Below are 21,670 nucleotides of genomic sequence, written 5' to 3' on the forward strand. Positions count from 1 at the left end.
TGTTGAGCACTCAATAACTGAACAGATGTTTCGCCTTGGGACTTATTAACATCCTCCCAGAATTCCGCCTAACATTGCCAGATATTTGGGACTTCACAAAGTGAATACTTTTACCATCCATAAGTTGTGATAACAAATCCAACAAGGCAACAATAAAATACAACAGGAACAGAAGCTATATTATAGTAATAAAATAAATCATTCAGATATCTGATCTATTCTGGCCTACACATGTCATTCCTTTTAGTTATATTAGCATTTATTGTTTTTTGGAACAATAAGACATATCAAATATAAAAATTATAATACATTTAAAAAAACCAGGAAATTACCCGGTTTTGCCATTTGAAAAAAAAACTTGTGTTCTTATTTATTAAATTATATTTATAATAAATATTCTGATTTTCATGTCTACAGTAGCTCTAATGGTTAGAGGTACTAACTGGAAGCTTGAGGGTTCAAGCCCCAGTATCACAAGGCTGCCACTCTTGGGCCCTTGAGCAAGGCCCTTAACACTCTGTGCTTCAGGGGCCATGTATTATGGCTGACTCCAGCTTCCCACCATTGTAAAGATATGTGATGTATGAATTTTACTCTGCTGTAATGTACATGGGAGAAGTTAAAAGCCTCTTTCTCTTTCTTCTTTCAGTTGCTGTGTTCACTTGGATTTCACTCCCCCTTGTGGAAGGTGGTCCAACTTTTCATACTAAGAACAGAGTGCTAATTCTGAATGTTCTTTTTACTAAAAAGAACATCCAAACTGACTTACTTTTCTGTGTCAAATGTCAGAAAAAAACTGAATACCATTAGTTTGAAAAACCTTGTTTTTATTGTGAGGTATTTTTGCATATTGTCAAGGATTTATGAGTGCTATTTATTTGAGGCTATACAACTACTACTACTACTAACAATAATAATAATAATAATAATAATAATAATAATAATAATAATAATTAATATGTAGATCTGTAAAAGGCCACAATTTCGCTTTGTGAACATGATTAGAGTTTGCAATTTTCCTCTGAGAATTTCACAATTGCAAATTAATTTAAGTACAGTACATTGTACATTATCAATTTAAATAACATGTACAGGATATGAGTTTTTATGACATATATGGTGGAAATTAAATTTAATTTACATTTTAGGGATTCAAGGATCATGTATTGCCTACCAGTGTCAGACAGATATTGCCTCCATACCCTCCCTGTCCTCTACATCTGCCTCTTTCACCCCAACTACCTCCATGTCTTCCCTCACCACATCCATAAACCTTCTCCTTGGCCTTCCTCTTTTTCTCCTTCCTGGTGGCTCCATCCTCAGCATTCTCCTACCGATATACCCCATGTCACTCCTCTGCACATGTCCAAACCATCTCAATCTCGCCTCCTTCACCTTGTCCTCAAAACGTCCTACATGCGCTGTCCCTCTAATAAACTCATTTCTAATCCTGTCCATCTTCATCACTCCCAACGAAAACCTCAACATCTTCAGCTGTGCTACCTTCATCTCCACCTCCTGTCTTTTACTCAATCAGGTCTGATTTAAACATTTTAAATTTAGGCCAATAATCAAATTACAAGGATGTGATGAATAGACACCTCAAGTGACTGTATTAATGAGAAATAAAAGCAAAACAGAGGAGAGGAGAGGTCGACTGACAAAGAATTTGACGGATAGCTAGGTCAAATCGTACTAACCGATAAATGGATAATAATATGGATGCTAGATCCAAAAAATAAATATAATATAAATATAAATGTATAATAATACTGAACTTTATACAAATAAAAAAAATTTATTTCAATGCTCTAGCCTTTGTGAAAACATTTAAAGATGGCCATTTTAAGTATGACTGGATTTATGTGAAATGGTAAAGCTTTAAAATAAGATTCCATGTGTAACATTAACTAAAGTAAACAAATGCTTAATAAATACTAATTATTCTTTTTTTGTTATTTTCAACATTTACTAATACATTTTTAAATAAAGCTAATTTTCATGTTATCTGTTAACTTTAGTTAATGCACTGTGAACATGAATGTGCTACAGCACGCAGTCTCACGTGTCAAACCAAACAGCACGTGGCATCAGAGATTCACCTCTAGTGGCCGCTATCGTACTGTAAAATGGCATCGGACTTTCTAAGCCGCTCCAGCGCAGGTGCAACCCGGAAAAACTATGAGATTTTGCCGATATTTCTAGAAATTACCTATCGGTGAGTATTAATAGGCAAAACTAATGAGTTCAAGGTTTTGATATCTTTATGTTAATACAATATTTTAAAAGATGGATATATTGGTAACCTGACACATTTCTGTGAGAAAACTAAGGGCATGCATGTTTATTTTTGCTGAAAATATGCAAAAATATATTGGAAAAACTGCAAAAATGTAGTGATAGCTCGGCCATGGAGTGATGGAAGCGCTGCCAAGTCCCTCACTCTGTATTTGGATGTATTATAAATATATATTTTTTGTTGAATGGATGAAAGTGGACTGTGATTCGACCTAAGCTTTAAATCACTTCTAAAGCCATTCTTTCCTCATGTGGTTAGTTTTACATGGGTTTGATTCATTACATTCTCCATTTTCTTATTTATTTCAGTCCCGATCATGTCACTATTTTTCTTTCATACATAGCATTAGTAAATTGCACACCAAATTACCACTGCTACTGGAATTACTGTTGTTTTTTCTATTAATCAACTCTCCATTAGTGTAATAAACTCACACACCCAGACACTACATCTCTGTTATTTTTAACAATTTTATACAACTAAAAATAAAGATTTGTGTGTTTTCAATTACCAAAATCAAAAAAGTCAATCGGTTTGCTTAAAAAGGATTTTTATACTTATTCATAAACCCACTTTATACTGTATAAACACATCACAATTTCCTACAACCTTACTTTTCTGAAAACAAATTAGTCCACATTTGTATTAACCATCTAATAATAAATGCTGTGAAATAAATAGAACTGCAAATGAGCAAATTATATTCTTTATATTCAAACCTCCAATGGATATAAAGCAAGTTCCTGATCATGTGTGATACAAAGACCCAGTTAACATAGAAACTCGTTCCTGAAACTTGTTTACTTTGTTTACTACAAACAGACATTGGAGTTTATTGGAGTTCGTGTTATACCAGAATTCACCCAGACACAAATCCCGTTCAAAGAAAGCTTCACATGGAGTCAAACTATACATGGTAGAAGTTCAGCAATTAGGCAGAATTTTTTACTGACAGTAGAAATATGGATTTTACTCTAGCTCTGGCTGAGGAAGAAGAAGCCGTAGAAGACGCCTAACTGTATGACTAAGAGTGTGATGCACATGACAAGGTGTATTTTTACTCGCATGATTGTGTAATGTATGTGGTCTTGTTTGTTTTCAGGGTGGTTAAATTCAGGAAAAGGTGGAACATTAAAGCAATAAAATAATGGACAAAAGAGTACAACTGTAACTAAAAAACAAAAAAAAATTGGTGAGCCTGTGATGTGTAAAGATCTGCTGTAATTCATATTTAAACAAGGACACACTAAATCAGTACGGTATGGAGTAATGTAAAGATTGCACCAATGCCAGGATTTCCCAAAACACACCTACAAAAATTTTATCTGGAAGCTCTGTCATGGCCACAAAACTCACAGGTAAAAAATAAAAATAATTTAAAAAAAGTTTGTAAAAGTCATTTGAACTATGTAGGCTTCTCCAATATCAATGCTGCAAAAGCTAAACCTGTAATAATGATTACTACATGATATACATATTGTGCAGCCCTAGGAGACCCTATTCAGCTTTAAGGGTCAGAGGACATTCAGGAGTTTTTGGTCTTTAAAGCTGGATGGAGAATTAGATCAAGTACTACGCAGTTTATTAGGAGCTGGAGAAGCATTGATTGTGTTTCAGCTCTGTGTCACTAAGCACCTGGTTCCTTTCTCCCCTCTCTCCACTGTGGATCTGCTGGTGCCGCTTGAGGTACTCGATACGACTGAAGCGTTTGCCGCATGCCCCGCACTCGTACGGCCGCTCGCCCGTATGGATGCGCTGGTGTCGCTCGAGATTGCCCAGGCGACTAAAACTGCGGCCGCATTGTGGGCAACGGTGTGGCCGCTCGCCCGTGTGGACCAGCTGGTGGCGCTCGAGGGAGCGCGAGTGTGTGAAGCGTTTCCCACAGAGTTCACAGCAGTGCGGTTGCTCGCCCGACTGTACGCACTCGTGGCTTTTCAAGCTCCATGCGTGACTGAAGGCCTGGCCACATGTCGAGCACTGGAAACGTTCCTCGGCCAACGGGCATGCGTGTTCAGCTAGGTCCAAGGCGGAATTAAAGCCGCCACCGCATTGAGGGCAGAAATGTAGCAAGTCCCCTCTTTCTCGACCTGACTCCTCCTCCTCTTCTCCCTGACTCCCAGTGGCTAACTTAGCAGGGTTGGCTTCACATTTCGACGATGCAGGGTCCTGCTGAGAGCTGCACAAACCATCCAGGCCAATGAATTCTACACCTTCTGCTCGATCCGGAGCATGGTCCGGGCTGGTCAGTGTGGGTCCTGCCTCCTCCGTCACACACTCAGCCTTTAACACAGTTTCTAACCCGCTGAACTCGTCGCTGCTGTTTGGAGGTATGGATGAGAGATTGGGTTGCTCCCATACCTCGACCACAGCCGATCCAGGACCGGTAGAGACGGGATCCAAATCTTCCAAAAACCAAAAGACACACAAATGTAATAACTAAAAACTATGTCTCAATGTAACGTATGGATCGCTGTATAATCTTACTTGATTGTGCCATTGTGATATTAGCTGTATTTTACTGTCTACATTAATTCTTCTTCAGTAACCTCCTTAAGCTGTTCATAATGGCATTAATGCTAGCGCTAACCAGGAACACTGGGTATGAAGCAGGATTAATGGGAATAACACTCCATTGAGGAAAACAGGGTTCCTACACATTTTGGTTGACTGATTTTCCGTGTCTGGATTAGTATGTAAAAAAGAACACGGAGTACTGTAAAGTATTTGTGTTTCCATACTTTTGCCCCATTCGGTTTTCTAAAATATAAAATTAAGAATTTGTAAAAAAAAAAAAAAAAAAAAAAAATTTTTTTTTTTTTATAAAAACTGCGTTTTCGTCTAAAAACGCTCCGCCTCCACACTTTGGTTTTCAATCATTTCCCAAAAGTTGCTCATCCACACAAAGGTCTGAAACCGCTCGAATAATGAGTAAAACGTAGCACACTTCCACCTGCGTTGTTTTCAGCCTAGCATTTTTAATTACTTTCTGGCTGTTTGAAACATCACAGCTATCACTAAGCAACGTGTCGATTTTCTCGGTGTGAAAACAGCGTCTTCAAATGTATCCAATTAGGAGAACATTTTCAAAAAGCTACGTTTTCGTTGACAAAGTACGTTCTCAGTGTGGACAGAAGGCCAAAACGAAAAGAAAAATATATTAGTGTGGATATGGCCAAAATATATTTGAGTTTTGAGTATTTTGAGTTATTTGAGTATTTATGTGTATTTGAGTCTGGAAAAGTATGGAATTTTGAAATGAAAAATGTGTAGGAACCCTGAAACCCAATGTAAAAACACTGAAGCACACCGGATTAAATACCAAATGACCAAATACATGGCACAATTAAATCATCTCCATTTTACGCCGGTGTACTCATTGTTATAGGATCAGCTATTGAAAATTTCGAAGTTGAAATGTTTTCAGCAGCAGTATGATATAATATCTCAGGAGCCGTCCAAGCATATCCATTTTTCAGCACATAGCTGACACTTTCTACATCCCACACGGAGCACACAGCTACACGCCTTCTCTTACCCACATGCTGCCTTGTGGTGCTCACCGTGTGCCGAGTTGTTTTCCGGCTGGCTCATCTGCAGTGCCTCCTGCAGCAGCCTCACTGACTCGCACCTGTATATGTCATTCTGATCGAATACACACAGAAATAACAGAGTGTTGTATTTATATACAGCCAATCCTGCAACCTGGGTTGCATACAGCATACATAATTTATATACACATACGTTATTTATACATTGCACATACACACAATTACAAGGAAAATGTTGTCACATATATCCAACCCCAGAGGGGGTAATTCATATAGCTGGCAACCAGGCAAGTAGAAGCTTTAATGTAGGGTGCAATGTGATTCAATTAAATTCATGATATTTGTGTTATGATTTAAAATGAGTCAGAATTTAACAATAAAGTGTGTTTCACAATGGCTGCCTGAAACATAATGTAGCAGAAATAGAGCTCCAAAGGTGGCTAAAATTTCCGATTTCTGTGGTCTCTGGTGTTACTACTAAAGAGTGCCATTTCAATGTTTTAAAGCAGTCGTATTTCGGGCTTCAGATGATCTCAGAGGCTCTCCACAAAAAATGTAATTGCATTACAAGCACTCATAATAGATTATGATGATTGTAATGCGCACAATTTGAATCACAAACGTCCATGATACACATCATTAAATCATTACATTCTCTACACCGTTATTCTTTTGTGCTCTCCAGGCCCATTTTTAATGTTGGAAAATGACCAGGTAATAAAATGGTATCTAAGTAATAACATATGTGATGCTAGTCAGAGTGATATGGGTTACGGGGGCTGAGGGAAATGAATCAGTGTATATGTTTGTTATCCTTTTATATACATATAAAAAAGGTTCCTCGGCTGATTCACACCATCTGTCCGTCTCGCTGAATCTCTCTCTCAACCTATATGTTTTATCTGCATCTCAAACTTTGTGCGTTTCACATCCAACCACGCTTCAGTTTCCTGCGCCTATACATTCTGCACTCGAATTTCAGGTTCTCTCCTTTTTGCTGCTCCTGCTTTGTTTCCTTCTTCTCAATCCTTCCTCACGCTTTCCTCCTACTCTCCCTTCCTCCATTATACTCTTTCTCTCTCCTCCCTCCCTCCTGCCATCACTCTCCTTATCTATCCCTCTTGGCTTCTTCTGTCTCTGATTGGCTGCTCACCTCCTCCTTAACCGAAGCCACCTCCTTTCTCTCGCTGGAAACGTGTCTCCTCTCCTCCTCCTGCTCCTCTCCTTCCACAGCGGTTGGTGGACGCGCTCGGCACATGTCCCTCCTCTTGTTCTTCGCTCCTCCAACCCCCTCCTCCCACGCTCCAGCACTCCACTCCTTGGCCTGCTTGCCTCCTGAAAGGGAGGGAGAGGAGATCAGGAAGGGGGAGGGAGTGAAATGAGTGAGACAGCAAGACAGAGCAGAGGAGAAGAAGGAGAAAAAAACGAGAACTGAGGAGCAAGTCGCCATTACACTCCACTTCCTCACTGTTTGCGTTGCACAAACATCTGGAAGTTTAGAGCTGCACCACAACTCATTCGCAGTAATAGAAGTAGTAGAGTGAATGAACTGCGCCTGCGCTTACTCGTTTCCAGTTTGCGCTTTTTCGCTGCGCCGGATTCGTCCGCTCCGAGCAGACCGGCAGTGCGCCGCCCGGCCGCCCAGGCGAGGCCGTACTTGCGCTCGTTGCGCAGCTTGTTCTCGGTGAGCCTCAGGCGCAGCTTCAGGGCCTCGTTCTCCTTGCGGTTGAGCGAGATCTCCACCAGGTAGTCGTTCACCGTGTCCTCGAACAGCTTGGTGATCTCGCACACGGAGGCGCGCACCAGGCTGTCCATCACGGCGGTCAGATGCGCCTGGAACGTCTTCACCGAGTCCGCCATGGCGCTTTACGCACCAGCCAACGCACACTACACTGCAGTAGAATGCATAGATATTTATTTATTATTTATTATTATTGAATCCATTAATAAATATTCCAAAAATATCTTCATGCAGATCATTTTTTGAGGGTTAACACAGATCTCAGGAGGTCAGGAGGCACAGGGTGAAAAGTTTGCCCGAAAACAAACCCATGCACTCGGTTACATAACCTCTCAAATACCCTCATGGACTCCTTAATTCCGTTTCAACCAATACACGTGTTTACACCTTAAAATTATTATTGTTACTATTTACTCTAATAATGAGCCCGTATTAAACAACTTCACACACACACACACACACACACTCACACTGCTTACAAAAAACATTACAGCACACCCTGTCTGATCTACTCTCCGCTCACACTCACAAAATAATCTAGTTTTTTTTTTTTACCCTTTTCCGTTCACACTGGTAAAACCTCACACCGAATAAGAATCCAGGCTCTGTATTCCACCTTCTGAACCTTAAGTGCTTTTAATTCTCGCCTACGGTACGGGACGTGTCCCAAAACCACACCGTTCTTCCTTTATTAAGTTTGCTATGTTACCGTGTTATATAATGTTTACTACACCCTACTCTGTGCACACTACCTCTACAGAGAGAGTAGATTGAAACGAAACCAGATTTTCCCTTGAAAGGCACAGATGCGCATGCGCATACATTGGGGCTCGTAAGTATTAGAAACGTTCTCACTGTTTTAAATATCAAATATTAATATTGTGATTGATATATACATTTATGTAATATGTAATAAGAATAAACATTAAAAGTGAGAAGAAAAGTGATAATATTAGAAAAAATAAATAGTTTAGGTTAAAAAATATAGGGAGTTTAATCTATATTGCAAATCATATTTTTGGTCTATGAATGGACATTATGGTAAATACAACTCTTGTGTATTAGAGAAAAAAATAAAATAATAAAAAAATCTAATATATATGAAAAAATATATTATTTTAAAATCATTTATTATGTGTATAGATAGATAGATAGATAGATAGATAGATAGATAGATAGATAGATAGATAGATAGATGTCTTATGTGTTGAGGGTTTTAATTTTGCCTCTTTTATATTTATTTAATTATATTTGTAATTAAATACAAATGGTCAAACAGAAATTAATTAATTAATTCGCACATAAGGTGTTATATATTAAATATATATATATATATATATATATATATATATATATATATATATATATATATATATATATATATAAATTGCAAATAATTACTAAAACAATGTAAAGAAAAATGGCAAATAAATTTGAAAAAGATTTTTTGTGCTTTTCAATATTCTTTATGGACATGTAGTACGAAAAAAAATTTCATTCACTTTCATTGTTAAGTTAAATCGCAACTTAAATGTAAAACATTCCGATATTTATATTTATTTTACAGTATATACATTTGGACCTACTGCAGTCTTTATTTTTTATACTCGTTATTTTACGGTAATTTGATTGACGTTGTATCTGTCCAACCAGCGGGCTGCTGTGCGCAGAAGGCGGGGCTTGAGAGAAACGCGTGGACCAAGAACGTGCACAGGGTGATTCTCTGTATCCGGAACTCACAGTGTATCGGTTTTCTTTTCCCTGTTTTTCGTTTAACGGAATTATAAAAGAAGCCTGACGTCATGCCGATGTTCGTGGTCAATACAAATGTTTCGAAAGATGCAGTTCCTGCAGGATTGATGTCTGAATTGACCCAGGAGCTTGCTAAAGCCACGGGGAAACCAGCCAATGTGAGTGGGAGCTCGTGCTCAACTAAATAGGCCAGAGTGTGAATGTATATATATATATATATATATATATATATATATATATATATATATATATATATATATATATATATATGTGTGTGTGTAAATTTGTACTAATTCTACTAATTATTTGCTCCCTCTTATGATATTTGTCCTCTTCATCTTTTGTTTCTTCATCCCCATAAAGTGTGATGGTTTGTATTATGATACACATGGCCTATATGTTCCCAATAAATGAGACTGAGATGTAATCTTTTTTCTTTCTCCCAGTACATCGCTGTGCACATCATCCCAGATCAGATGATGATGTTCGGGGGCAAAGCAGACCCATGTGCCCTCTGCTCCCTCCACAGCATCGGAAAGATCGGAGGATCGCAGAACAAACAGTACTCCAAACTGCTCATGGGAATGCTGAATAAACACCTGGGCATCTCACCAGACAGGTGACACGCAATACACCACATGTCTATAAATACTGGATATTTTACAGCAGAAAGGGGCATCAGGCTTGGTTAGGGTGGCATTAGTACATGATGAGAAGTATGGAATAAAGCCTGATGAGGAGGGATGTGATGGGAATATAATCAAGAGGTGTGGTGTGATGAAGAGGAGTTACTGAACCCCTCCGAACTTCTCAAACCTGAAGTCTGAGTGAAAGGCAGATGCTCTAGCAACTTCGTTTGTTGTCCTGAAGATACCTTTTATAAATGTTAAATAAACATTTCTTCACTGAACATTCTCTCCATGTCCAAAAGGAACAAATTGATGTTCCTTCTGCTTATATGTAGCAGACTTGTTAAAAGAATTGAACAGTGAATGGCTAAAAAAGATTTGTGGAGAATTTGCCTACTTATGTATGATGAAGAACAGTGGAGATGTTAGCAGACTGCCTCACCCCACATTAAAAACATAGAGGTGGAAGCCTAATGGTTTGGGGTTGTTGTGGAGCAGTGGTTTAATCCGGGTGAAAGGACAACTGAACCAACATGGCTACCGTTCTATACTTTAACACCTTGCAATTACATCTGAACTGTGGCTCATTGGAATCCACTTCACCATACAACAAGACAATGAGCCAAAGCTCTGAAGTGTTATTTACAGAGCAAACAATCGGACCTTTAAACACCTTTGGCATGTTTTACATGGGGCATGACAAAGTATTCCAGCTGAATGTTTGGAGGAACGAACTGTCTGGATGCCAAGAGTGTGAATGAACATTCTTTAAATGAAAATTAAGTGGAACATCGTCAAGTCAAGTCACAACAGACATTGTCTCAAAGCAGCTTTACACAATTGAACAGTGAAGGTGAACAATGTGTATTTATCCCTGATGAGCAGCCGTGGCGACTGTGGCAAGGAAAAACTCCCTTAGATGTTATGAGGAAGAAACCTTGAGAGGAACCAGACTCAAAAGGGAAACCCATCCTCATTTGGGTGACATCAGGAATGTGATTATAGTCTTTAAACAATACAGAACACTGGAGAGTGAGAATCTGGTGTGTGTGTGTGTGTGTGTGTGTGTGTGTGTGTGTGTGTGTGTGTGTGTGTGTGTGTGTGTTTATTTATTTATTAATTTTTTTTAAACTTCAAAACATGCACAACAATGCCAGAGGTATAAATAAATAAACAAGAGTTAGTGCACCGTCATTCCATACCGGAAATAAGATTTGTTTTGCGCATGCATAAAAACACTAAAAAAATCAATAGCGCTGTCTTTAGCTGCTGTTCGTCCAAGGAAGGAAATGTTTGGAAAGGATTGACACTGCACTGACTGGTTAAATTTTATACCCTTGGCATTGTTGTGGCACCTGTTAGTGGGTGGGATGTGTTAGTAATATAATAATATTATATATTATGGGATACGTATATATCCCACCTACTTACAGGTGCCAGAATTTGGTCAAAGTAAATCTTCATACAACTAAATTTTGTAGTTTGTAGCATATAAAAAAACAGAATGTGCAGGCAGAGCGTTTTGACAGGCACTGTACACTTTTTTTCACATGGCTTAGATTGTGTTTTATCACCATAAAAGTTGCTCTAAATGAGCTGTTGGTATAGAAACTATAAGGCATTAAGCTGCGTTCACACATGCACTGACGATGCTATCGGATCGGTGGTGATTAGGTGTGTGCCTTTCACTGTATGCAAATATGGATATATTTGGTTATATGTTAGTGAGAACAGTAAACTACACACGATTACCCTTCTGCTTTGTTGTCGGCAGTGGAATGCTAGTTGCTGATAAAAGTTACTATGGCAACCAGTAGTAGGAACACCTACTGGACAGCACAGAGTACAGCGACTGGCAACTTGCAGAGGTTTGAACGTAGCATCAGAACGAGTGTGATCATATAAAACAGTCTGCTGTTATACATTTACATAAATACATAAAAACAGAGAGAAATGAGTGTTTCAGGAAGGGGTTGTTCTTCACCCATTGTTTGAAGATAGCATTATAGATATGTTCTAGAACATTATTCATTTTTTGGATTTGAGAATTAAACAGCACTTTGTTTGTTTTTGTTTGTTTTTTTTAGGATCTACATCAACTTTTTCGACATGGAAGCATCAAATGTTGCCTGGAACAACTCCACCTTTGGTTAAATGAGCTGGATCTTCTCATCCATTACCATTTCATCCATTCCTTCAGCAGTTAACAAACAGCAGAGTACTAGAGATATAATGCCCTACACAGCACTTAATGTAGATTTGCTTTTGATGAATTGTAGTTTATAACAGTTCTATGTAAATTTGTTTGCTGTTAAGATCTTAATGTTAATTCACAAGCATTGCAAAAATACAAAATAAATATGAAATATAATTCTCTGATTGGGTCTAATATCTAAAGAAAAGTATGAATTTGATTTATCCTGCTGCCTTACATGTGTTTTTGTGATTAGATAAGGCTTGATGTACAAAATAAAATTATAACCATGAATAAAAGATTTATGAATGAGCTTATTCTACTGTCTGTGAATGTTCCTGGGTTTGTGTGGGTCTGTTTAGGGTTTTCAGGTAGGTTATTGGCGCTAAACTGCTCTCAGGGGTGTATCAGTGTGTAAGAAGTAAGTGTATGGTAAACTGGCATCCAATGCAGGGTGTATTTTTGCATCACATGGTGTTACTAGTAAATTTGTCAGTCCAGGGAATGCATGTTTATAGTATTTATAGACGTTAATGAGACATGAAAGTTCATTATTGTACACTGTGTACAAAAAGACTGAGTAAAACCTGAAATTTACCATAACCAAAGACACTACAATACAAATTATGTACCTTAAATAATATTTTATTAAATAATATTTTTTATCATAAATAAAAAGGAACAACTAATTTCACAATATGTTGAGTAAAAAGTCAAATATTTGTACTTATATACCAAACTACCTACCTACCCACCCACCAAACTACCTACCCACACACCCACCAAACTACCTACCTACCCACACACCCACCAAACTACCTACCAACACACCCACCAAACTACCTACCAACACACCCACCAAACTACCTACCTTCCCACCCACCAAACTACCTACCTACCCACCCACCAAACTACCTAGCGAACTACCTAAAACCACTCAGAGTCCTTTTTTTTGGCTGATGGGAGTGAAACCTGATGTGGTCTTCTGCAGTTATTGTCCATCCACTTCAGCACTCAAAGTGTTGTATGTTCTGAGATGCTTTTCTGTCAACTCAAATAAGTCAAATATTTCACATCCATACTTTCTCATTAACGTTGAGTTTTCAGTTGCTACTGCATCCTGCAAATTAAAACCAGCCCATCTGCTGAGGTTAGATGTTACTACTCTTTACATCCATAGTGAGCAGAAAAGCATTTCAAATCAACTCTTTGAGTTTCTCTCCTGCCAGCTGGGAACTGGGGAATTGAAGTTTGAGGAAAATATATTATCTGTTGCTGTGAATTTCGAGCTCTTGACCTGCATACGCATGATTAGATTCTGTCACGTGATCGCCTGATAGGACAGCTGCAGTAATATACTGTACAGGTGTTCCTAATAAAGTGGACGGCGAGCATTAAAGGCGGTCATGTCTCTCCTCCACCGCTAGATGTCGCGCGCCTCCGGTCTTTTCTCGGCGAAATTGTCTCGCGCCAAACTTTTCTCTGTTGTGCATGAGAATGGCGGCGCGTGCTAAAGCAGGTACACGTTTGTTTGTTTGTTTTTAACTTGATTGATATCGTAGGTAAGACATGCATCTCTCTAAATACTCCAATTTAAATAAGAAATGGGAAATTAAACATGAGATAAGCGACGCATTCCGAAAGTTCATATGTATTCGAAATCCATCTAGTGGTATCACATATACAAGCCCATATTTCTGTGTCTTATATAATGCATTATAGCGACTACGTTCAGGCTTGTACCCAGGCTTTGGCATGTGCGACATGCATTTGCAGAATAGCTTGAGTGCTCTTGAGTGCAGTATAACCTGTAACAGTAATGCATCATCGTATTCTATATTATCCTACATAATACATATGATCCATTTGAGTTTCCTATATGATCCATTACATTTGCATGACTTGCACAAGAGTGACTGACAAGATTTATTTAAAGGAATAATCCCCCCCTAAAACGTAACAAAATATACTTATATAATTGTGATGAGGTTTTTGTGAGTCTGGGACTGACTAGTTGTTTAGTGCTGTGTTTGTGCATTTCCACTAAATGGTTAAGGGTCGTCCAGGCACATGTTTATCAGGGACTCTGTCAGAATGGTGTTTTTTTTTTATTAATTTAAATGAGATTTTGGAGTGCTGACTTTACATCTAGGATGAATAAATTAATGTACCTACCTATTAACCCATCCACCTACCTACCCAACTACCGACTGTCCCTGCAAACTACCAAACCACCCAGATACTGCTTACTGAACTACATACTAATTACTTACAAAACCACCCCAATACTTACCTCCTGCTTGCCAAAATGCAGAATTACCAACCTAGTAATGAACTGAACTACCAACCTACCTTCTTATTAAACTATTCAACTGACCAAACTTCCCAAATACTTAAACCAAAGTATAAAACTACCTTCCTACTGAACAAAACAAAAGATCAAGAGAATGTCAGGGCATTTGGGGCATAATTATGGAGGCAAGGAAATTCTTGTCTCATGTAGAAAATCTGTAAATAGTTCTATATGATAAAACTTCCAAGTTTTTTCCAAAATAGACTTTAGGTAAATTAATTAATGCTCTTTTGACAACTGCACTGCTATTGGTATAACACACTACAGTCTCAATATATTTGTCTGTATCTTTTGTGTGCAGGTCGTGGGGCAAAGCGTAAGGCGGACAAGGTTGCAGAGGCCGAGCCTGTGGAAAAGCAGGAGAAAGGAAACGAGGTTGAACAGGAGGGTGATGAAGGCCTGAGAGTTGTCATCGAACACTGGTCAGTGTGTAATGTTGAAGGATGTGGAACATGTTGTTGTGGATTTTACTACACAATTAGGAAACAGTGCAGCAGGAATTTGAATTTCGAGTCAAACTGAGAATTGTTTTCAGATGCATGTGATTTTTTTACAATTTTGATATTAAATGCTTGATGATTTTGGTAAAAATGAGAAGTGTACAGTAACTATCAGTAATTCTGATTCATGCTTTTAAACCTGAACATAATTAGGTTCATGGTCATTGATTTGGGTTGATTGTCTGGTTATATCATGTACAATTGCATCTGTTTTTATCCCAATAGCAGGTGGTCTTGGTGTGTACATTTATTTGCAAAATTTCCGTTTCTTTGTCACGCACAGTAAAAGCTGACGTGTGTATGGGCGGAATGCCGACGCGGTGCGTGAGGCACTCTTGGCCTCACGTCCTGAACTTCGTGTGCTGCTCAACCCCCAAAAACCTCGGCGCAACAGCTTTGAAGTCACTCTCATTGAGGGGATCAAAGGTAGTTTCACAGCTGAACACATAACAGGAAAAATATTTAAAAAAAAATACATGAACAAACCCCAGGAAAAAAAATATTGCTAGATGTACACTTGAATGTAGTTGTCATAAAGCATTTTCAGAACATTTGTACTATTTCCTGTGGCTGTGCACCCAACTGCATAATTCAGGCAGAACATTAGGCAAATTTAAGAATTGTACATAGTACTGTCATGCAATATAAGATCATAAAATGCAAAAAGTCTGTATATATTTATGCATAAACAGTTTATACTTCAATGAGTAAATGTATGTTTATTGAAATACTTAATTTCAGACAAATTTAGACATCTTGGCATACTCTGTCCTCACAGTACATCATAAACTGCTTTATTTAGAGCATCCTTGTGAAAACTCATATCTCGCCTTTCTCTATATCTTTCCACAGAGGTGGTGTTGTGGACTGGTATCAAGAAAGGTCCTCCCCGTAAGCTGAAGTTTCCAGACCCTGCTGAGGTTGTGACTGCACTGGAGGATGCCCTGAAGAACAAGTAGATATTGTGAGGAAAGGTGTGTGAGGAATTTCATGGATTTAATCATAGTGTTAATGATTCACACGTTTCTGGAATAAAAATTCTATCGATGCATATTCTACTGCAAAATCTTTTCATGAGATTACCAAAATGAAATGTTTTTGTCTCGATTTCCAGTTCATCATCTTGGGTGTCAAGGATGCATAATGATGAGGATGGACCAAATGGATTACTTCCAGTCTGTTCTCTGATGACTTGTTTGGCATCCTGCCCTTGATTGTTGCTGCCCCCTCATGATCATCTGCTTTACTTTCATTTTAGTTAACAAACTGGCATTCTATATTCTGTTAAACTGTTATTTCAGAAGTTTGTGTAAGTGTGTGTGCTTAATTACTCCATGGGGAAATGTTTGATACATCTATTATAGCCAAAGGTATGAGGATCCCTGTCCATTACACTCTGTATGCTTGTTGAACACCTTATTTTAGACTGTTAAGTCCAACGTTTGTAACCTCCACTCCTCTGGAAAAGGCTTTTAAGATTTTAGAGCATGGTTCTAGGAGTTTTGTGTTCATTTAGAATGTTAGCAAGGTCAGGCAATGATGTTTTGTGTCGTAGTTCAGTTCTGGCTCATCCCAAAGGTGTTCAGTGGGATTGAGGTCAGCACTCTGGTGCAAGAACCTTCATCCCCACCAGTAAACCATGTCTTCTGGGAGCTCGCTTTGTGCAATGGATCATCGTCGTGCTGAAAACGGTTTGGGGTTTGAGTCCTTAATTCCAGCAGAGGGAAATTGCAATGGGAGAGCATAATGAGACATTGTACATTTTATGAGCTTTGGAATTTGCAGCAACATTTTAATGAAAGACCCACGTGTGGGTGTGATGGTCAGGTGTCCACATATTTTTGGCAATATAGTATATATTTTGGTATATTAAAGTAACTGTAGATCACTATTCAGTGTGAATAAAAATTTGTGTGTAATATGGTTTTATTATTTTCACTGTCGCTATATACTGAATTATGAGTGAATGAGGAGGCGCACTCGCGCGGCGCTTCCTGTGACGTCATCATATCGCGACCAAGTTTCCTAGACGCTGGTGGGTTTCTTGAAAACAAGGTGGGATACTTTATATCTTTTTCATTAAAAGTGAGCAGGGTTTCTGTTTCGACTCTGATCTACTTCAATGCACAACTAAATTAAAAAATACACACGTAAGAATAAGGTTTATTGTACATTTAAATATGTATGGTAAGTGATTATAGGATTTGCAGCTAGGAAATATGAGTCCTCGTCTTTAAGACTCGTTGATTTCTTGTCTTCTACCGCAGGGATGAGCACAGAGGCACCCGAGAAAACGGGTGATGAAGGCCCGAGCGCTGGAGGAGGCTCTGGGAGCGGAGGTGGCTCACGCTTTGACCTGGAGAAGGAGACCGAATTGCGTTTTGAGGTCGAGGCCGGAGAGCGGGTACAACTCGAGCTGCTGTCCGGTTTGGCCGAGGTGTACGGCTCCGAACTGAACCGAAATAAGAAGTACACATTCGGACCTGGTTCAAAGATCGCCGTGTTCACGTGGCAGGGATGCAGCGTGTCCCTCAGCGGCAAGACAGAGGTGAGATGGTGGTGGCCTCGTGCATGTTCAAAAAGTCCCAGGATGTGAATTTGCATATTCATAGGATCTTCATGATCATGGTGGGAACTCTGATGTCACTCAGAAAACACCAGCCACATAACACCTGTTCACATGTCCTCCATGTATTATCATTTTAGTAAATCATCTTTTTTTTTTTTTTAGTCATTTAGTTCATTTTGTTTGTTTGATCAAAAATAAATAACATTTCATATTTTGAATAAGCAGATCCCCCAACACGTCTACATTTACCCCTCGTATCTTTTGGTCCATGTCGTTAGTTCTTTTGTACCTGGACTCCCATAATTTTTGAACAAAAATGTCAAAATCCGGACCCAAAAAACTGATCTATTGTATTGTATGACGTCTATGGAAGTCACGTGATAAAAAGAACTAACAACTCAGACCAGAGGACTCATGAGATGATGAACTACATGAGATGTAGAAAATGAATGAGTCACTGTTTAAAAACTACTCGATCTTCTGAGCTCATGAATGACCCATCACTAGTACCCTGTGACACTTTACATTTACCTTTCGTTGTATGCAGGTAGCGTATATCTCCAAAGACACCCCTATGCTGTTGTATCTGAACACACACGCTGCGTTGGAGCAAATGAGACGGCAGGCTGAGAGAGACAACGAGAGAGGGCCGAGGGTACTTCGCCATTCACGTCTCATTTTTTAATGTGTTTTAATAGTTAGACGTGTAAAGAAACATTCAAACAATTTCGCCACGTGTGTAGGTCATGGTGGTGGGGCCGACTGACGTGGGGAAATCCACGGTGTGTCGTCTGCTGCTGAACTATGCAGTGAGGTTGGGCAGGAGGCCCACGCTTGTGGAGCTGGACGTTGGCCAAAGCAGCGTAAGAGAATATGATCTAAGAAGTGTATTAGAGTTTAACGAGGCAGGTGCTGGATGGATTGTCTGATGTGCTACAGGGAAAGGGTTTCATGCTCTTTTATATTTTCAGGTGTCCGTTCCAGGGACGATGTCAGCGCTATACATTGAGCGTCCAGCAGATGTCGAAGAAGGTTTCTCTGTCCAGGCTCCTCTAGTCTTTCACTTCGGCTCCACAACACCTGGGACCAATATTAAACTCTATAACAAGGTATAGTGTAACTTTAACACGGTGCAAAGTGCAACAGAACAATCAAACAATTTTCTTTTGTTGGTTCAGTTCTACACCAACAAGGCATAACATTATGACCATCAACCAGGCATAACATTATGAACATTGACCAGGCATAACATACTGACCAGGCATAACATTATGAGCACCTGCCAAATATTTTCTTGGTTCCCTTTTGCTGCCAAAACGGTCCTGATCCATCAAGCATTGGATCGGACCACACGGACCAGCCTTCGCTCCCTACGTGCATTAGTGAGCCTCGGCCGCCGATGACCCTGTCACTGGTTCACTACTGTTCCTTCCTTGAATCACTTTTGCAAGATACAGACCACTGCAGACCAGCAACAGCCCACAAGACGCTTGCCCATTTTTCCTGCTTCTAACACATCAACTTTGAGGACATGTTCACCTGCTGCCTAATATGTTCCACCCACAATCAGGTGCCATGATGAAGAGATAATCAGTGTTATTCACCTCACTTCTCATAGTTTTATAATGTTATGCCTGATGCAATGTATGTATTCCTCGCTTTCCAGAATTTCTTTTCTATTAATTAGCTTTCTGAAAGGTTTATATGAAATATAAAAATAATCAATACAAAACCATTATTAGTTTGTAGCGTTCGCTGGTATTTTATAATCTTCATTACACCCAATTGGCTTTATTTATCAAGCTGCAACCGACTTGTTCATAGGTCTTTTAAATGAGTATTTTCTTACGTTGTTTGGACGAGGAAAATAACCATAAATGACATTTTCTGCATGTCATTATATGCAAATGAGCTCTGTTTTGCATGTTACCGGTGATGAAAATGTGCAGGCAAGTTTAAAACTAAATCCCATGTAAAATGTGTATTTGTACACGCAACTTTACAAGATTTACAAATTAAGCCCTTGCGTCACTTCTTCCTGAAGTGATTAATGCAGTCATGCTTTTGATCTTCTGTATCTCTACAAGCAGCTTGAAAGAAATAAAATGTAGAAATCTGACGTTACCATACTGATATCTCTCTAAATGCTCGCTCTCTCTGCGTGTAGCTGACGTCCTGTCTGGCCGAGGTGTTCTCACAGCGCTGCGAGGTGAACCGGAAGGCCAGCGTAGGAGGCTGCATCATCAACACGTGCGGCTGGGTGAAGGGTTCTGGATACCAGGCGCTGGTCCACTGCGCTTCAGCATTCCAAGTGGACGTGGTGCTGGTGCTCGATCAGGAACGCCTCTACAACGAGCTGAAACGCGATCTGCCGCACTTCGTCCGCGTCGTGCTCCTGCCCAAGTCCGGCGGTGTGGTCGAGCGCTCGAAGGACTGCAGACGCGAGACACGTGACGACAAGATCCGCGAGTATTTCTACGGGTTCCGCGGCATCTCGTTCTATCCTCACGCTTTCGATGTGCGCTTCTCGGACGTACGCATCTACAAGATCGGTGCTCCCTCCATTCCGGATTCGTGTCTGCCTCTGGGTATGTCGCAGGATGACACGCAGCTGAAACTGGTTCCCGTGAGCCCGGGACGTGACCTGACCCACCACGTGCTGAGCGTTAGCTGCGCGGAGGATGACACTGAAGGGGGAGAAAACCGCAGCAGGGGGATTTTAGAGAGTCCTGTATGTGGTTTCATCGTAGTTACGGCTGTGGACACTCAGGCTCAGGTGATGACCGTACTGGCTCCTGCACCCAGACCGCTGCCACGCCACACACTGCTCATCATGGACATTCGCTTCATAGACCTGAAGTAAAGATGTGGAGGGAAGGGTGGAGATCACTGGGAGGGCTGGCATGCTGGGAAAAATCAGGAATGTGGAAATGGAGTGAGATTACATCTGTACATGAACTGAAGCGGGATCAGTAGACAGAGATATCAGTCACTGTGCCCTTATTTTTACCTCAGTTTCAATGACAGGGTTCCTCATGTTATTTTTATTCATTTTATTTTATTGTTCTCTTTCTATCCTCTTGCTTTTGTTAAATTCTCTCCAGCTTTGTTTTTTTTTTTTTTTTTTATAAATCTTTTACTCATTATTTCAAAATTTTTTGCCGTATTCACTTTTATTTAATTTTTCCTAGTCTTGTAATTATTTATTTTTTTCTCATTTCTATCTTTCATTCGTGTTGATGATTTGCTTCACTTCCCACAGTTCTTGTTTTCTTTTATTTCCCCCTTTCTTACTTTTCCTTCTCTCCTCACGATTCTTCATATTTCCTCTCCACTCTCAGTTTCTTGCAAAACTGCATGCAAGAATAGACGCGGATATATTTTATTTTTGTGAAACTATTTTGGACGGATGTTTGTCATAAACGTGTTGAATGTTTTGTATTTTTAAAAATAAATAAAAAAGTTTGGAATTTGATTTTTCAAGTTTGTAAGATTTCATGTTATATCTTTATGATGGCGTGTGAGAGAGATGGGAGAACTGGGGAAGGAGGCGAGAGTTTTGGGAGAGATAGGAAAATGTTTAGGAGAAAACGGATAAAAATTGGAAAAGATGGGAGAATTTGGAGAGATCGGATAGAAGAGAAAGATGAGTTGGGAGAGATGGGATGTAAGAGAACAATGAGTTGGGAAAGAGATCAGAGAATTGGGAGATATGAGAGAATGGGGAGAAGTGAGAGATGTGAGATGAGAGAATTGGAAAGATATGAGAGAATTGGAAAGATACGAGAGGAGAAAGATGAGAGAATTGGGATAGATGAGAGAATTAAGAGAGGTGTGAGGAGAGAGATGAGAGCTTTGAGAGGAGAAAGATGAGAGAATTGGGAGAGCTGTGAAAGGAGAAAGATGCGAGCATTGGGAGAGATTTAAGAGGAGAGAGATGAGAGCATTGGGAGAGATCTGAGAGGAGCGAGATTAGAGAATTTGAAGAGATTTGTGAGGAGAGAGATGAGAGAATTATGAGAGAGTTGAGAGAGATGAGAGATTTGAGATGAGAGAATGGGAGAGATGTGAGAGGAAAAAGATGA

The 21,670-nt window shown here is 39.5% G+C and overlaps 4 protein-coding genes across 6 annotated transcripts; 3 read left to right on the forward strand and 1 right to left on the reverse strand.

Annotated features, from left to right (window-relative positions):
• Positions 1-2,832: 2,832 nt before the first annotated feature.
• On the reverse strand, positions 2,833-8,409 carry si:dkeyp-121d2.7 (zinc finger protein 239). The gene is made up of 5 exons (XM_046849686.1): positions 8,144-8,409; positions 7,413-7,739; positions 7,001-7,182; positions 5,860-5,941; positions 2,833-4,701 (listed from the first exon to the last, which is right to left on the reverse strand). Exons 2-5 carry the CDS (start codon positions 7,705-7,707, stop codon positions 3,884-3,886), a joined length of 1,377 nt encoding a protein of 458 aa, XP_046705642.1. The 5' UTR covers positions 7,708-7,739; positions 8,144-8,409; the 3' UTR covers positions 2,833-3,883.
• An 849-nt stretch (positions 8,410-9,258) lies between these two features.
• On the forward strand, positions 9,259-12,475 carry mif (macrophage migration inhibitory factor). Its single transcript, XM_046849692.1, has 3 exons — positions 9,259-9,498; positions 9,787-9,959; positions 12,057-12,475. The coding sequence occupies exons 1-3, from the start codon at positions 9,391-9,393 to the stop codon at positions 12,121-12,123; spliced, it is 348 nt and encodes a 115-aa protein (XP_046705648.1). The 5' UTR covers positions 9,259-9,390; the 3' UTR covers positions 12,124-12,475.
• Positions 12,476-13,574: 1,099 nt separating this feature from the next.
• Positions 13,575-16,935, forward strand: selenoh (selenoprotein H). The gene is made up of 5 exons (XM_046850396.1): positions 13,575-13,682; positions 14,818-14,938; positions 15,300-15,442; positions 15,869-15,990; positions 16,131-16,935. Exons 1-4 carry the CDS (start codon positions 13,655-13,657, stop codon positions 15,973-15,975), a joined length of 399 nt encoding a protein of 132 aa, XP_046706352.1. The 5' UTR covers positions 13,575-13,654; the 3' UTR covers positions 15,976-15,990; positions 16,131-16,935.
• A 52-nt stretch (positions 16,936-16,987) lies between these two features.
• On the forward strand, positions 16,988-21,060 carry clp1 (cleavage factor polyribonucleotide kinase subunit 1). Of its 3 annotated transcripts, none has more exons than XM_046850393.1 (6): positions 16,988-17,071; positions 17,284-17,564; positions 18,133-18,240; positions 18,329-18,448; positions 18,557-18,694; positions 19,753-21,060. In XM_046850393.1, the coding sequence occupies exons 2-6, from the start codon at positions 17,286-17,288 to the stop codon at positions 20,446-20,448; spliced, it is 1,341 nt and encodes a 446-aa protein (XP_046706349.1). In that variant the 5' UTR covers positions 16,988-17,071; positions 17,284-17,285; the 3' UTR covers positions 20,449-21,060. The 3 variants fall into 3 exon arrangements, with proteins under 3 accessions (XP_046706349.1, XP_046706350.1, XP_046706348.1); XM_046850394.1 differs by lacking the exon at positions 16,988-17,071 and adding an exon at positions 17,078-17,166; XM_046850392.1 differs by lacking the exon at positions 16,988-17,071 and adding an exon at positions 17,098-17,203.
• The last annotated feature ends 610 nt before the right edge of the window (positions 21,061-21,670 follow it).

Source organism: Silurus meridionalis, chromosome 5, assembly GCF_014805685.1.
Source record: "Silurus meridionalis isolate SWU-2019-XX chromosome 5, ASM1480568v1, whole genome shotgun sequence".
NCBI classification, from domain to species: Eukaryota; Metazoa; Chordata; class Actinopteri; order Siluriformes; family Siluridae; genus Silurus; species Silurus meridionalis.